This window comes from Rhagoletis pomonella, unplaced genomic scaffold, assembly GCF_013731165.1.
Source record: "Rhagoletis pomonella isolate Grant_MI unplaced genomic scaffold, Rhpom_1.0 Rhpom_scaffold_00008, whole genome shotgun sequence".
Taxonomy (NCBI): domain Eukaryota; kingdom Metazoa; phylum Arthropoda; class Insecta; order Diptera; family Tephritidae; genus Rhagoletis; species Rhagoletis pomonella.
In genome coordinates, this window is record NW_023458562.1 from 12,465,976 (window position 1) to 12,482,068 (window position 16,093).

At 38.0% G+C, this 16,093-nt stretch overlaps 1 protein-coding gene across 1 annotated transcript in view; it reads right to left on the reverse strand.

Annotated features, from left to right (window-relative positions):
- Window positions 1-2,058: 2,058 nt before the first annotated feature.
- Window positions 2,059-16,093, reverse strand: part of LOC118744209 (low-density lipoprotein receptor-related protein 6) — a 184,401-nt gene continuing 170,366 nt past the window's right edge. Inside the window, exons 3-7 of the mRNA XM_036477057.1 lie at window positions 4,720-7,748; window positions 4,486-4,646; window positions 4,148-4,417; window positions 3,453-4,080; window positions 2,059-3,378 (exon numbers count right to left, since the gene is read on the reverse strand). Of these exons, the coding sequence (XP_036332950.1) occupies window positions 2,569-3,378; window positions 3,453-4,080; window positions 4,148-4,417; window positions 4,486-4,646; window positions 4,720-7,748 (4,898 nt within the window). The 3' untranslated portion in view covers window positions 2,059-2,568. The remainder of the gene's footprint in view (window positions 3,379-3,452; window positions 4,081-4,147; window positions 4,418-4,485; window positions 4,647-4,719; window positions 7,749-16,093) is intronic.

Here is a 16,093-nt window from a genome sequence, read left to right on the forward strand (position 1 = left end):
TTGGGATTTTTTATATATTTATTTTTTTTAATTTATTTCTCCATGCATTGTCAAATTAAACAAATAAGCACATTTGGTAGAGTCCGACCGAACGTTCGGGCTCGGGTGCGGTCTAATATATTTGTAACTCGGGTTTGGCTGTAGTTTGCGGTGCAATGAAGAAAATTTGACTTCCTGATAGATTTGATCTAAATTCGAATGCAAGTCTTACACAAGAACTTAAGCTCTGAATTAAACACGATTCGGAAATAGTAATGATTATGATAACTAGAACAGAGTCGAGGCTTGATAGAGCAGCAGAATCGGAAGAAGCGATTTACTATAAAGGCTTATAATGAAGGCATCACTTATAAAAAAAAAAAAAAAAATACCGGCGAACGGCGAACTCACCACAGCGAAATTCGTGCTGTCAAGTATATATTTTCAAAATATATTTTCAGTTGAGATAGGGCGTTTTTGAGCCAAATTCTGAGATAGGGCGTTCCTCAAGCAAATTCTAGTAGGGCACTTTTCAATCAAATCCTGAAATAAGGCTTTCTTCATCCAAATTCTGACGTAGGGCGTTCTTGAAAAGTTTGCCAACCTTCCTTTTAGCCGTCACTATGCATAAATTTTTATTTTTTCTGCAAGTTTTTTTATAAAATATGGTTCTTACAGCAACAAAAAACATAAAGATAAAATTTCTAAACTTTGTGCAAAACTCAGGAAAATTCAATAAATTTTCATGGAAATTTTCATGGAAGTTTTCAACATTGTAAACCGATTTACGTTACGGATTTTTTCCATATAAAGTATTTTCGAAAAATTTTTATTGTATGGAAGAAAAGCGTGAAAAAAATTGCCGAACATCAACGGTAAGTACTTCAAAGTTTCACTATAATATACAAAATTTTAAAGGGCTACAAAACTGCATACCCACAACATTCTAAAAAATCCGATTAAAAAATTGAAAATTTTCATGTAAATTGAATATTTCATAGTTTTGTACAAAGTTTAGATAGCTAATAAAAAATTTGCGGAAAAAATAAAAATTGTTGCATATATAGTGAAAAATTCTCTGTGCGCGTAAATATTTCAAAATTGCTTGTCGCCCGGATAAATTAATGTCGTACTATATTACATTAGACGACATTCCATTCCCGACATTTCCCAAAAACCCGACGATAGATTATCTCAAAGGCCGCAGAGAATTTAAGTAGTTCACAAATTTCTTAAACTATTTTGTTTTTATTATTATTATTACTTATTTTTAAATTTATGTATGATTTTCTTTAATAGCATTTTGTCCTATGTTTCCTTTGGCAACAATATTGCAGGAATATTTTATGACATACGATGAAATGTGACAAAAAATTGTACTAAATCAACGATAAAATTTTACTCAATACCAATACTTCAATTTGGCTCAGTTTTCACATATGACATTCATTTATCCGGGCGATAATTTGCACATATCGTCGTCATTAATGCAAAAGGTCTTGAGTGACATTTATGTTTTGTAAAAGGAAGTTTTTAAAAAATATTATTAAGCAGGCATCTACAGTAAAATTCAAATGATAAATCAAAAGTTTACTGGCATCTTCAAAGCTGACTTGAAAGTATTTTTTATGTATGTTGATTTTTGAACATTGCTGCTTATCTTGTAAAATTTTGAAATGGTCACTTGGAGCCCGCGATATGAACTTTTTGACCGAAACTTTTTCACTTCAATAATTTAGATTTAAAAAATTTTGATTCTATTTATAGTGAGGCCTAAATATTTTATTGAAAAAGGATACTTAACTCCCGAATAAGGGCTAACTATCCACCGGCAAAATGGTCCCAAGTAATCTTTTTCTGTAATATGTAAGAAAAAAACAGTCTATTGCTGCATGCTAATATTCAGCATCATATATTCAAAATAGTAGTAACAAGTTTAACACTTACAAAATTTAACGATACGCATAGCCGGCGGCAAAAATGGGAAAACTATCGAAATTAAAAGTAAATTCTCTCTAAATTTGAGATCCTACAGATATTTCTACTTAAAATATTATAAAGGCAACAAAGGTATTCACGTTTTTTTTCGGAATTCTAAAATTTTAAAACGCAATACCACGACACAAAAATTCGGTAATGACCCTTGTTGTAGGGTGATCATACTTAAATTTTTCTGTCTGACTGCAGTCAGTAGAGGCGCGCTTTTTAAAGTCGTTTGAAATATAGCGTACTTAGCCCATTATACATATGTACAATTATGAAGACAAAAAAAAAAAAAATAATTTTAATTAACTCTACACTTAAACACTAGGGCACCTTTCAATAAATAAAGCTAGGTAAATATCTATTGTAGATGGAAGCAATTTTTCATGATATGAACGTTACGTCATTGCAATTGGCATTAAAATTATTAGTTACATGGTAAAACTAAAAAGCTGAAACTTTCAGTAAAATAATGAGTTCATCAACACACGCTCGTACAACTAACACACACAACTCAATTACACAAAATTACAACTACACATGCGCGCGCACTCATACACAACATAGCCTTAATATTACAATTTTTTACAAATAAATCTCAAAATGTTACGTGAAACCACGACTGGGTGACTGCACCGGCGAGGGTGGTGGCGGCAGCGGTGAAAAATATGTCGACGAGCGCGACGATGGCGATGGCGGACATGACGACTCCGGCACTATTCGCACATCGCTGTGGTAGTGTGAGCGCGGCGTTGGCGGCGGCGGATATGGCTCACTGTCATATTGATATTGCATGCAGATCACCGCAGACGATGTGGAAGGCTTGGCAGCACCATGGCTGTTGTTGCTATTCGATTTGCTGCTGGTGTAATTCGAATCGGATTCATCGCAAATATCCGTCGAGCAGGGTGTCGGTGGCGGTGGTTGATTAATGATGCGATAATGACGATAGGGACGACGTGAACGCGTCGCTGGCGAAGGTGGCGGATTGATGGGATAGGCACCCATACTGCTGCCATTTGTGGTGGAACTGGAGGCGCCTGTGATGTGATTGCGATCGTAGGAATTGATGCTGTTCCGCGAATTCAATGTGGACATGCGCATCGCATCAGCGACGGAGGCGATTTTTGAGACGCGCTGTGATTTGGAAAGTGTCGAAGGCGAGAGTGGATCAGATGCCTGATCATCTTTGGGCTCGTTACGACTTTTGCCAATGCGTGTGCGGCAGACTTGAAGTAGATAGACAATGGAGAAAATTATGACAATGGTGGCAAAGATTAGTATCATGAAGGCTTTCTTATCAGAAGCGGGCGCCATGCGACGCGTATTCGCTTGTAAGCACATTTCCGCTGACTCGTCAGCGCCATCGGCGCAATGGTCCCAACCGTCGCACAGCAGTGTGGCCGAGATGCAGAGCTGTAAGGAGATATTGATAGCGATATAGAGATTAGTGTAGCCATTTCAACTTCATTAACAGCGTTGGCACTTACCTTATTGATGGGACACTGAAATTCCCCCGGCCGTTTGCAACAGTCTGCCTCATCGTGACCATTCGCGCAATTAGTTGTGCCATCACACACCAGCGACTTATCTATGCACTCGCCCGACTGACAGCTGAATTGATCAGGCCGACATGAAGGGCAACCCACCTCATCTGATTTATCCGGACAGTCGCTCTGTCCATCACAACGCCACGAAGCTGGTATACAATCCTTATTCATATCACTACTAGAGCCATCGCCTTTAACCGGCGCCGCACATGTGAAATGATCCGGGCCGCAAGCGGGTAGAGCGCCACAGTTCTGTCTATCCTCGAGCAACATGAGGTTCTTCGGACACGAGCAATTATCACGCGCGCGTCCCTCCGAGGAGGCTATGCAAATGTGCGAGCACTTGGTGCGACTATGCAGACAGGTGTGATTGCGGAAGAGTTTCGACTCGGGTGTCCAGACGGCGACAATATCGGTTATTTGCGGCAGACGCTGCATTTCCGGTCGACGACCATCGCCATTTACGCTTATGCGCTCCACGCCAGTTTTATCGTCCAACCAATAGACGAAGCCCTGAAGTGCGGACAGCGAGATGACTTGCGAAATATGGGTGGAAACCAGAATTTTTCTGCGTAATAAAAAATAGAACATTTTAGCATTTCAATTTTTATTTGGCACTGCCAATTTAAGCCTACTTATTTTTGCCATTTATGTCCATAGAATCGATGCGCTTGCCATGCGCATAGTATACCATATCGCTCTGCTGATCCACTGCAAGTGCTGTGACACCTTCCAGCTTGAATGCGAGCACTGCGCGCTCAGCACCATCAATGCGCGCGCGTATAATGGCCTGTTGGCTACCCACGTCAGTCCAGAATAGCAGACGCTTCATGGCGTGCACGGCAATGTTGCGCGGTTTCTCTGAGTCGCCGGTATCTATGACGCCTATTGAATCGCCATCGAATCTGTAAGGAGAGAAAATAATATTTAGAAATGTTTCAATTGAATAAAAATGCTAAGCCCTGCCATCTACCTCGTCACATTGATGCTGTTCGAGTGTGAACAGGTCCAGAAAAGTAGGCGGCCAATCACATCCAGCGCGATATCGAAAGGCTGTGAACCGGAGCCCACTAATACCTTCACAAACGTGCTATTCGCGGGTGAACGTTTGATGCTGTGACTACGTCCTTCCACCTAAAAAATATAAGAAAAATTAATTCGCCACTTAAGCTTGGGCTGCTTGCAATTTTGCGCACTCTGAACTCACCCAGTAAATGTTGTGCGAAATTGGATCATATTCCACCGCGCGTATGTTCTTACCCAGCACCGGCAGCGGCACATTCGGGCAGTCGCTTGTGTTCGGCAGCAAACGTCCGAAGCTGTTGCGCTGACTATAGATTACATAGTTCTTGGGTGACAGGCAGGACACGCCGTCCTTAGCCAATGTGTAGTGCGTGGGGCAGGCGCAGATCATGCCGCGTCGCGTCGGTTGAGCCAAGCATAAATGTGAGCACCCGCCATTGTTTGTTTTACATGGGTTGCTGCCCGTCTGACGATTCTGATAGAATATCACCAGCGAACGTATGTAAGTCATGCCACTGTGCACGAGAGTCCGATTTTGTCCCGTCATCTTGTGTACGCGTTCAATGTCGCCTGTGTTCCAGTCGCTCCAGTAGACGTAATCTTGATAGAGCGCCATTGCGTACGGCTCATCGACATCGGTGTTGAACAGCACCACCCTCTTTTTGCCATCCCAGTCGGCAGACTCGATTTTTGTGGGACGCGATTGAGTTGCCCAGTAGAGACGCCGCGTGTCAGGATCAAAAGTAAGACCCGTTGCATGATTCGCGCCAGAAATTATTGTCTGCAGTTCGGAGCCGTCCATGCCGGCGCGTCTTATTGAATCAGATGGCGACTCAATCCAGTACATATAGCCGCGTTTGGGCTCCAGCACTAGGGAACGCGGTTCCTCCACGCCTTTCCACAGCAGCACACGACGACTGGTGCCATCCAAGCGCGCGACTTCAATGCGGCGCGCTTCCGAATCTGTCCAGTAAATATTATGCGATAACCAGTCGACGGCTATGCCTTCCGGAAAGATGAGCCCAGCATCGATAATGCGTTGCACAAAGGAGCCATTCAGAAAGGCGCGATAAATACATTTCGACTTCTGATCGTTCCAGTAGATGCGTCTATCCGCCACATCGACATCCAAAGCATGTGCGTCGCGCACATCTTTGAAAGGTATCTTCTCGTCGTTGTGATTGCCCTCGTTGTTGTCAATCGAAATACGTCCGATATGCTCCTGCCGTGAGAAGAGCAGAAACGCCTCGGGTATGACGCATGTTTTCTTATCGCTCGCCAGTTCGTACTCTGTTGAGCAGCGGCAGACGTAGTCACTTGGCCGATTGAGACAAAGTTGCGAGCAGCCGCCGTTGCGTACCGCGCATGCGTTAAAGCCCTTCACCTCACGAAGGCGCGTCACTTTCAGCCCCATCAAATCGGGATATTGGTCAACGACGACTATTCGATTGTTGCCGGTGATTTTGTGCGCGCGATCAATGGCACGCCGCTGCCAATCTGTCCAGTAGAGGTAGTCATCTAGCAAACTTAGACCAAATAAGTGTTTGAGATTATCGCTAATCACGACACGCCTATCCGAACCATCCATATTGGCCACCTCAATCTTGTCCGTTTTACCATCACACCAGTAAATTGTTTTCGCCTCAATATCCAATGCAATGCCATTCGGCCAACCAAGATCTTCGGATACAAGTACCACACGTTCCGAACCATCCAAAGAAGAGCGCTCTACTTTCGGTTTCTTTTCATTCCAGTCGCTCCAGAACATCCAACCAAGCGTAGGTGCCAGTGCAATGGCACGCGGTTCTTCCAGGTCTTCGTAGATCAACACTTTGCGCGCCGAACCATCTAAGCGGCATACCTCCACTCGATCTGTTATTGTGTCAGTCCAATAGAGATTACGCGCTAGCCAATCCACTGCCAGTCCGTCTGGATGTCGCACTTCAGATGTCACAAAGTCTTGTATGGCTGTGCCATCAGGATGTGCACGTCTTATCGTATACGCCTCCACATCAGACCAGTAAATGTACTCCTCCACGGGATCATAGTCAATCGCAATTGCATATTTGACTTTTCCCAGCGGCAATGGAAATATCGTAAAATCTGGTGTGTCTAAAGATATCTTGCTAATCTGGCCGCGCTGCACAATGAAGAGCATTTCCCGTGAGCCATTCGCGCAGCTCGTCTCTGAAATCAATTTAACACCCGTCGGACAGCCACAGCTATAGCCTTGCGCATTTGTAGACAGTAGGCAAAGGTGTGAACAGTTGCCATTGTTGTGCAGACAAGGATTATCTTCGAACGGCTGCAGTGACGCATCCCAAGTGCGCACAGAAATCGGTGCCTCTGGTGTATCGATTAGCTCGCGCAACTCATGCGATTTCAAATCAAAAGTGTTCAGTGAACCACCCTTCGACCAGTCGGTCCAAAACAGCCGATTGTTGAAGTACGTCACACTATAGGGATATTCCAAATTACCAACAACTGTGCGTCGATTGCTGCCATCCAATTTCATAACATCGATAAATTTCAAATGACCATCCGCCCAGTAGACGAGCTCATTCTTCAAGTCAATCGTCAAACCATTGGGCCAAAAAATATTATCCTTTACAATAGTCATGCGCGACAATGGATCGCCATCCATGCTGGCACGTTCAATTTTCGGATATTCACCCCAATCGGTCCAAATCATCAGACGTTTCGCCGGTACCAACGCAATAGCGCGTGGCTGATCCAAATCCGTCCAGAAGAGTACCTTTTGATATTTGCCATTAAGTGTCGCTACTTCGATGCGATTTTTTTCGCCATCCGTCCAATATAGCTTATCCGTATACCAATCTATGGCCAGACCTTCGGGCTTATCTAGACCCGCAGATATCACAGTTTGTTTGGGTGCCTTCAACAATGGCACCGATGTGTTCAGATTAACACATTCGATTAGCTCGCGACCACAATCGGTCCAACAAATCAAATTGCGTGCATAATAGAAATCTATAGCCATCGTTTCGGTGAGATCTTTGACGATGACATCGATCTGTGGACTACCAGTCGGCCGTGTGATGTTTGCGACTTGTATGTCATGATATGTGGTGAAGAGCAGCGTGGAGGGTATAAATGGTGAAGCGCTGGCAGCAATTGGCAAGATGGAAGACGATGATGAAAATGTGTAAGTGGCGGTGGAGGCAGCGGTGGACATTGCGGGCGATAAGTGTGCTGGAAAGAAAGAACGGTGAAAATATTAGCATTTTACGTGGCGAAATAAATATGATCGTCATTTTGAAATATACTTATAAAAAGTTTTCAAGATTTGCGTACCAAATAATGATCAATTGGATAGGTTTAAGTTAAAAATACTTTTTTATGTTATATTGTCAATGGAATTTGTTATTTAACATTACGAACATCTAATACAAATTATATAAAAAAAAATATTATCAATGCGTTAATATTTAAGCCTAAGGAGTAGGTACCCAGTGTTCACTGAAACAAAAAAAAAAAAATATTTGGAAAAATAATGTAAATTAATAAAACTATTTTAGTCGACTCAGTACAAACAGAATTCTATAAAAAATAATATTTAAAACAAAAATTGAATTTTTGAATTAGCTGGCAACCCTATTAAAAGGCCAGGTTGAAGAATACATATTTTGGCAATGTACTGTGTATATTTATTTAATATATTAATATTTAAATCTGGCAAAAAAATGCTCGTTGAAATTAGTAAGATACAAATTGGAATTAAAAAAAAAAACGTGGCAAGCCTCAAAGAAAATATTTATATATTAACCCTAGAATACTAATCTTGAAAAGATGCATTTTGTAATATCCCTGATTCATTAAAATCGGTGAAGCCGTTTATGAGAAACCCATGGTATATACAGACAGTGTCAAAAATATGCATACCTCGACGTTTCGACGATTTTATTTACATACTTATATTCTCCATACCAAATTTTTCTTATTTTTTTAAATAAAATTTTTATAAAACATAGTTCATTCAACAGCAAAAATTACAAGAATCAATTTTTATAGTTTCATAGAAAGCTTGGGGAATTTTCATCGAAATTTTTAATTCGAATTCATAGAAAAATTTTGAGTATGCAGTTTCTTAGCCGATTATATTTGAGTATAATAAAAAGCAAGTTTCAAGTCGCTAAAAATTACCGTTGATTTTTGAGAATTTTTTTCGCTGAGTGTATTGCGTAGCTTCTTTCATATACCTTTGGAAGAAAATGCGATAAAAAATCTCAAAAATCAAGTTAAAACTTGCACCTTATTTATTGAAGTTGAATATTAAATTTTTTCGAATTGAAAAATTGAAAATTTCGATGCAAATTGCTTGCATTTCCCAGAGTTCTGTATGAAATTAAAAATAATTCTTGTGGTTATTGCTGTATTGAATGTAAGTATGCAAACTATGAATCAATTAAATCGTCAAAACATCAGGGTATACATATTTTAGCGCTGGCGATTGGTTTGGGTCAGTTGGTTATTAGTTTTCTAGGGTCTATCAAAATCCAAATTTACACAAGTGGAATCTCCTCATATCACTTCATCATATTTTTTTTAATAATGCTCTGACGCAGCTATTGTACTGTCAAGGTTTAATGCTAGTATTATTCTATAGCTGTAATCAACTGCCTAGCAGTCTACCTGCAGCTTGAGTCCTTCGCACATTTCTAAAATAACATTTAACATTTACACCTGCATACAAACATATTTGTATGTATGTAAGTATGAGTGCACTGCATAATACCCACTCTCGCCTTGTTGGCTGTCTTTATGTAAATTCAATGCGCACCACCAGCCACGCATTAATGCCAAACAATGCGTATTCAAATACATTTCAGGCAGCCTTCCTCATATTCGCGCCTCTTCGTCCTGCCTCGTATGCAGCTGCTAACAAATACTCGTATCCAGTGTAAGCAATTAATCCTTTCGCAGTCAGCCCTCTAATGAATATAAAAAGTGTATGATTAAGGAGATTTGACGGGGAGCTGAGTCAAGATGGAGAGGCTGTGTTATATTGTGCGTAGAGAAATGGGTGGTTGCATAAGTGTGCCTGACGCTGAATAGCTGCTGGTTTGGAGACCCACTTGGTTGGCTGGCTGTATGCTTGGTCGCTCCTGCGGGTACTCAACGCAACGCAACGCATCCATCCATCCATCCATGCATCCAACCACAGCGCAGTCATTGCACGCATACAAATATTTTGCTTCATTTTATCACGCGCGCTGCCGAGCGAGCGAGCGGGGAGGGAGAGAGATGTGCGGCCGATTGTCTGCAAATATTGTGGTTAGCTTATCCTTGTTGACTTTCCTAGCAATCTGTTAATTTTTTTCGTATTTTTTGCGCTAGTTTTATCCCCCGTCGTATTATTAAGCTTACTGCTCGCTTGCGAGTTTATGTTATTGTTGTTTTTTAGTTTATTTAGGCACTGCACTGCGCACTGCTTGAGCTGGTTTCCTAGCGTAATTTCGCCATAAAAAGCATTCATTTGCAATTAGATCAGCTAAGGAGCAAGGTAGCATAGGTCCGTGGACAAGCAGGTACATATATAGGAAAGCGGGCAGTTGAAGCAGCGCGCTGCTGTGGTAAGTATCCTTGGGCGAGCGAGCGCATGCATATTGCAACATGCTGACTGCTGCATAGTTAATGATGTTGCACGTTGCAGCATGCGTTCCAAATATCCACAGATGCCAACAATGTGGCATATTATTAGGCGCGCGAACAATGCTCGCAACAGCGGCAGCTGGGGAAGATTGAGCGCGTTTCGTTGGCTGGGTAGTTTTTAAGGCAGCTACGGTAGCTGCCATCCGCCTGCCTGTCTGCTTGGGTATTCTATGCACTCATGAGCACTCTTATTTATTGTGTGTAGGAATTTCAATTTAATTCAATGCCTATGGAGTGGATTTTTTCTTCTTCTTCCTCTTCATGCGTTGGATTTCTTCCACTTGGCTGCTGGTTGGTTTACAACTTGAACTGCTGCTAGGTCCAATGCGCGTCCGTCGTTCATGATATTTTTTTTTTATATATTTAGGTGCTGGGCGGTGGTGCAGCAGACGTTATTGTATAGCAAATAATAAGTTATTGGTTGGAGTTTGATCACCAATTGGTTTACTTTATTGATTTCACTTTCTTTTATACCAAATTCTTACACTAACACTTACAAATTATTTACGAACTAGAATGTATACAAATATACTACTAATACCTACAAACTAACTACATAACTCTAAAATATGCTAAGTCAACATATGGTTGCAATAAATATATAAATATGTCAGTCGCATTGACAAACTGACGTTGTGGATCAGTTAGTCACTGCGACTGTCTTTGGCGGTGTCTTTGACCGTCCGCACAAGTGTAACAAGATCCTCGCTATGTGCGATGAATGCAGTCTTTGCATAAACTCCCGCTGAGTTCAATGTAACTGATTTGGGTAAACTGTTGTTTGTGTACATTCCTATTTGTTTATACATTACTTATGTGCACATGACAATTAAAGTAAAAAGGGCGATGTGCTTATGCTACAATTGTTTCTAATCTTCAATTCAGCTTATTCAAATCGTGGTTAGTATTTCGACAACGTAAATATTTTCTTCTGCTTCTTCTTCAGCGTGGTAAAAAAAATAAAAATTATAAAAAAATTACAAAAAAAAATATAAAATATAAAAAAAAATTAAAGGAATAAATAATAAATAATTAAATTAAAAAATACGTATATGAAAAAAAATATTAAAAAATATGTATATGCAAAAGAAAAAACTTTAAAATAAGTAAAAAATAAATATAAAAAAATTAAAAAACCAAAAAAAAATAGGAAAAAAGAGAGATAAACAAAAACCACAAAAAAAATAAAAACGAAAGATAAACAAAAAGACTGAGAGTAAAATTTTTAAGAAAATTATTACTTACGTTATCCAAATATCTTTATTTTGTGATTTAAAAATAAGTCAAATTATGAAAATCTTGAGAAGTTTTGCCTAGTGCTCAATTCATTTTTAATAACTAATACTATTAACACTGTAGGGAAATTTTCAAGTTTTGAAAATGCCCAAAAAACGTCGAAGCACATATATTTAACTTTCAGCCCTAGATCAGGTCATTTTCCCAAAATATTTTCATTTATATGAAAAAAATTCAAATTTTAACAGGGGAAAAAATTAAAAACTATCAGTTTTTTGTAAATTTCTTTAACGAAAAAAAATCAAGCAACTGACGAAGAAAATCGATGGATAAATAAAAAAGTTGTGAATGGTTAAATGAAAAAAATGAACAGGAAAGATTGTTACTCATACGCCATGTACGGTATGAGTAACATTTTCCATGTTTGAATAAATTGCGAGTTTTTAAAGAATTATTTTCAAATATGTTTTGCAGATTCATAGATATGCAGACGGCTGCCACATTTTTTTCTACTTTTACTTGCTTTTAAGGCGCTGGCCCAGTGCAGGCTTGCTTGGCTTGTTTCGCTTTGAGAACTGTCAAAAGTTATTTGGAATTTACTAAAACGTATGAAGGGTGGCCAAATAGCAGTTTTGCTTCACTTGCTTTAAGCGCCTCAAAGTTTCAAATAGGCAAATGTTTTATTTGAAAGCGTTTCGTAGCCTTTTGACAAAAAGATATGTTCCCGTTCTAAATCAATTCAAACAAACTGCTGCATCTTTTTATGTACAAAAATTTTCTTACGTAGTTTAAAAAAAATATATGTATAATATTAGTAACTCAAAGTTTAATAAAAAGTAATCTATGTTTCCATATTTATATTTAATAAGTCGCTGGCTTAAAGTGAAAAGATGCTAAGTCCATTTTCACAAATTTTACATGGACTTTGAAAACAACATTTTGCGTGTTTAAAGCAAAGCAAAACTCCATACAAATCAGAAGGATTAGATCTCTGTTAAAAAATTTCGTATTATTTTGGCCTTATTGCATATTCGGGGCCTCTTTTGGACTTATAAAATTTATCTTTTATTGAATATAAACGAGAAAAAATAAAACAAGTACATTAATCCTTAATTTCTCTTACTCTCTAAGTATATCAAAATTTGAGGCTTCATAAAATGTAGACTTATCAACTTTTCACACAAAGCTGGCGATATTTATGATGTCAAACTACTGGTAAGTCGTCTCTTGAAAAATCGATTTTTTTTTGTTTTGAGTTTGTTGTTTTTAATAAATGTACATATAATTATATATGTATGTATAATTATTATCATTCCTCTGAAATGCAAAAATTAATTCACATTCATTTGAAAATATATATGAAAAGATTGTTTTGTATTTCTTTTTTTTAATTTTCTGGAATTTTATGGCAAAATTATTCTTAGTGTAAGGAAACAGACCTTGACTTTTTAACTACACAGCTGGTTGCTTTGACAGCGTTCCAAGCCGCCATTTGGCCAAACGAGTTTTGAAGTAAATCAAAGCAAATTAAAGTAAGCAAGGCGTGCAAAGCTAGCCTGCATTGGGCCAGCGCCTTTAGACTATGTATTCACATATCTGGGACTCCGAAATCGTTGAATATTTCATTTGCTAAACATCTGCGGGTGATGAATTAAACTGGTGCAAATTTTCCAAACTGAGAAAATGTAGGATTCTTAATAAGAAATTACTTTTTATTCAATAGCTCTCTGAACCCTTCCGACTTAACTCTAAACGTTTTATCCAGAAGCCACCTGTACAAGATTACAAACGCTATAAGGTCTTGAAAATTTAAATACATATTGAAATTTGCTGGATGAAGCTACTAACTTTCATTTTCAACAAATAATTTCACAAGCGTGTTGGGAATTACACATGCTAAACAGGTGAATGAAATAACTATGAACATTTGCAGTAAATGTAATCGGTAACTTAAGGGACGTGAACCGGATGAAAAATTTGGTAGGTTTGGTTTCACGGTTCGAACCATTTTTGTACCTTTGGATTGGTTCTTCAAAGCGGGTGTTTGTCTTTGAACCGGGGCTTCAGTTCGGTACGACAAGTTAAAAAAAAAACGCATACGCATATTTATAGTATATTTATTCAGTAACAATCCAAAAAACCTATAAAGCTATGTATGCTCACAGATTTAGCACCATAATTTCAAATAATATTGTTTGCAACTTATGTTTATTTATTTTCAATACATTTTATTTAAAATATAATTTCATCTATAACATAAACCACAGAAACGGAAGCTTCAAAGCTTGCAGAAATTTCACATAAATTAATCAAACTTCAAAAAATTGTGATCAAAATTTCAAACTTTTTAATCAGAATATTTAGAAAATTTTCAAATATGTAGTTTTGTAGCTTATTCAATTTTAGTCCAATAAAGTTCAAGTTTCAAATAGCTAAAAATTACCGTAGATTTTTGAGATTTTATTTATTTTTTTTGACGAGGGTGTTGCGCATTTTTTTCCGTATATAGAGTGCAAGTTCTAGCTCGAAATTCTGGTTTATTACCGAAAATTTGTTTCCATATACACTGCCGGACATGCAAATTTTCGACTTTTTAATCAGTTTTTTTTTGAATTTTTCTCAGTATGCAGATTTGTAGTCCAATCAATTTCATTACAAAATACAAGTTTTAAGTAGCTAGGAATTGCCGCTGATTTTTGGCATTTTTTTCACACAGTCTTCAAAACGAAAATTTTTTTTCTAAAATATTTTATGTGGAAAAAATGCAAATCACCTTCAACAAAAAAATCTCAAAAATTAAGGCGATTTTTACTAACTTCGAGCATGCATTTTTTGTACTGGAATGCGAAACTGCATACTTAAAAAAAAACACCAAAAAATCTGAAAGGTTGAAAATTTGCTGAATTTTCGTGAGTTTTGCCCAAAGTTTAGGAATTATGTTTTTATGTTTTTTGTTGTAAAATGAACCATATTTTTATACAAAATTGGCGGAAAAATATTAGAATACAAATTTTTGCCTACATTGTGAAAAATTTGCTGTGCCAATACTTTGTTCCGGCAGTGTAAAAAGCATACGTTACATGGAAAACTACACAAGACCATTGCCAAAATAAAATTTCAAAAATTACCGAGAACTTTAGGCCACTTCAAACTTCCACATTTTATATTAAAATTATATGGGCTATTAAACTTCATACCCCAAATTTTCGTAAAAAGTCTGAAGTTTTGTAGATAATTTTATACAGTTTTTTAAATTTGTTACAAAGTTTGAAACTTTTATCTATATATATAGCTTTTGTTACGGTTTGAACTGTTTACAAAAAATATTTTTTTTTATTAATTTACAAAATTCTTTTCATTTTGTTTTTAAAGTGGTGGTCAAGTTTGCGTGGGTAAGGGCAGTTTTCTCATGTAACCTTTCACTTTAAAACTAACTTTATATTTAAAGGTTACATTAAAATTTACGATTGCGTTTAAAGTAAAGCATTTTGTTATCGGTTTAAAATTGGTTTACAACCAAGAAACACGCATACGTCAAAAACCGATAATAGAAATGCTTATCTTTAGACATAGTTTTATTTGTAATCCAACCTTTAAACATACAGTGAGCTTTAAAGTTAATGGTTACTTCAGAAGACGGCCCTAAGTGTACAAATATTTATTAGTTACGAGTTGATACAAAATCACTCATTGGTTTTCTAATCAGCTATGTAAGAATGCGTCCTTGATATATGTGCCGTCTCTCTCATTTTTTATTAGAGTTGGGCTATCAAGGCTTTTTCTGTTTATTCATGAAGGCTGAAGGTATCTTGGGGAATCAGGTTTAAAGACATACATATGTACATTCAAAATTCTATCTGGCGAAATATAAATTGCCCACATTTTATGTCGCTCTTCCCCAGGACGCATTGAGCACTGCAGTTGAGGCGAAAATATACTTATCTTATACGTATTCATAAGTACACTCAGGAAACAAATGCTTGTATTACGCACGTCAATTAACCAACCAGCGAATGCAAGCTGAATGTTGAAGACCATCATCAAGAGGCGTCTCAGCTCCACCACTGAGGAACCACGAACAATGCAGCAAATATGAAGGTGAAAATAAGGGGTTGGAGTAGCAATGTTGTAGCAGCAGTGTCATAACAGCCAACAATCAATGTATGATATATACATAATAAGATAAGATGACGAGGTCGGTCTCCAAAGGGTGGCCGAAGGGCTAAAATGGCCACGTTAAGGTGGCATGTGTAGGCAGATATGCCGATTGAAGACCGAGGAACGACGCTAAAAATTACATATGTATTTGCATTTGCTGTTATTTCTGCAGATATAGCATTGAGGCAAAGAGAGGAAGCTGCAACCTTCGTCAGTACAACACAAAAAAAAAAAAAAAACAACAGATACCAACATACAAGTGGCGCAACAAAATAACAAAATAGCAGCCATCAACAAATAAAAAAATATCAGCAACAAAAATGGCAACAGCAATGAAAGCCCACTCGTCGCGGGCGTTGCATGCAGCAAAACAACACGAATTAAAATGCAACGCAACGAATATTTTAATTATTAATGGGCACAACACGACCAACGAGTGCCAGCCGGAGCAGTGAGAGCAGTAAATTCTGGTAGATTTATATCAGCGACAG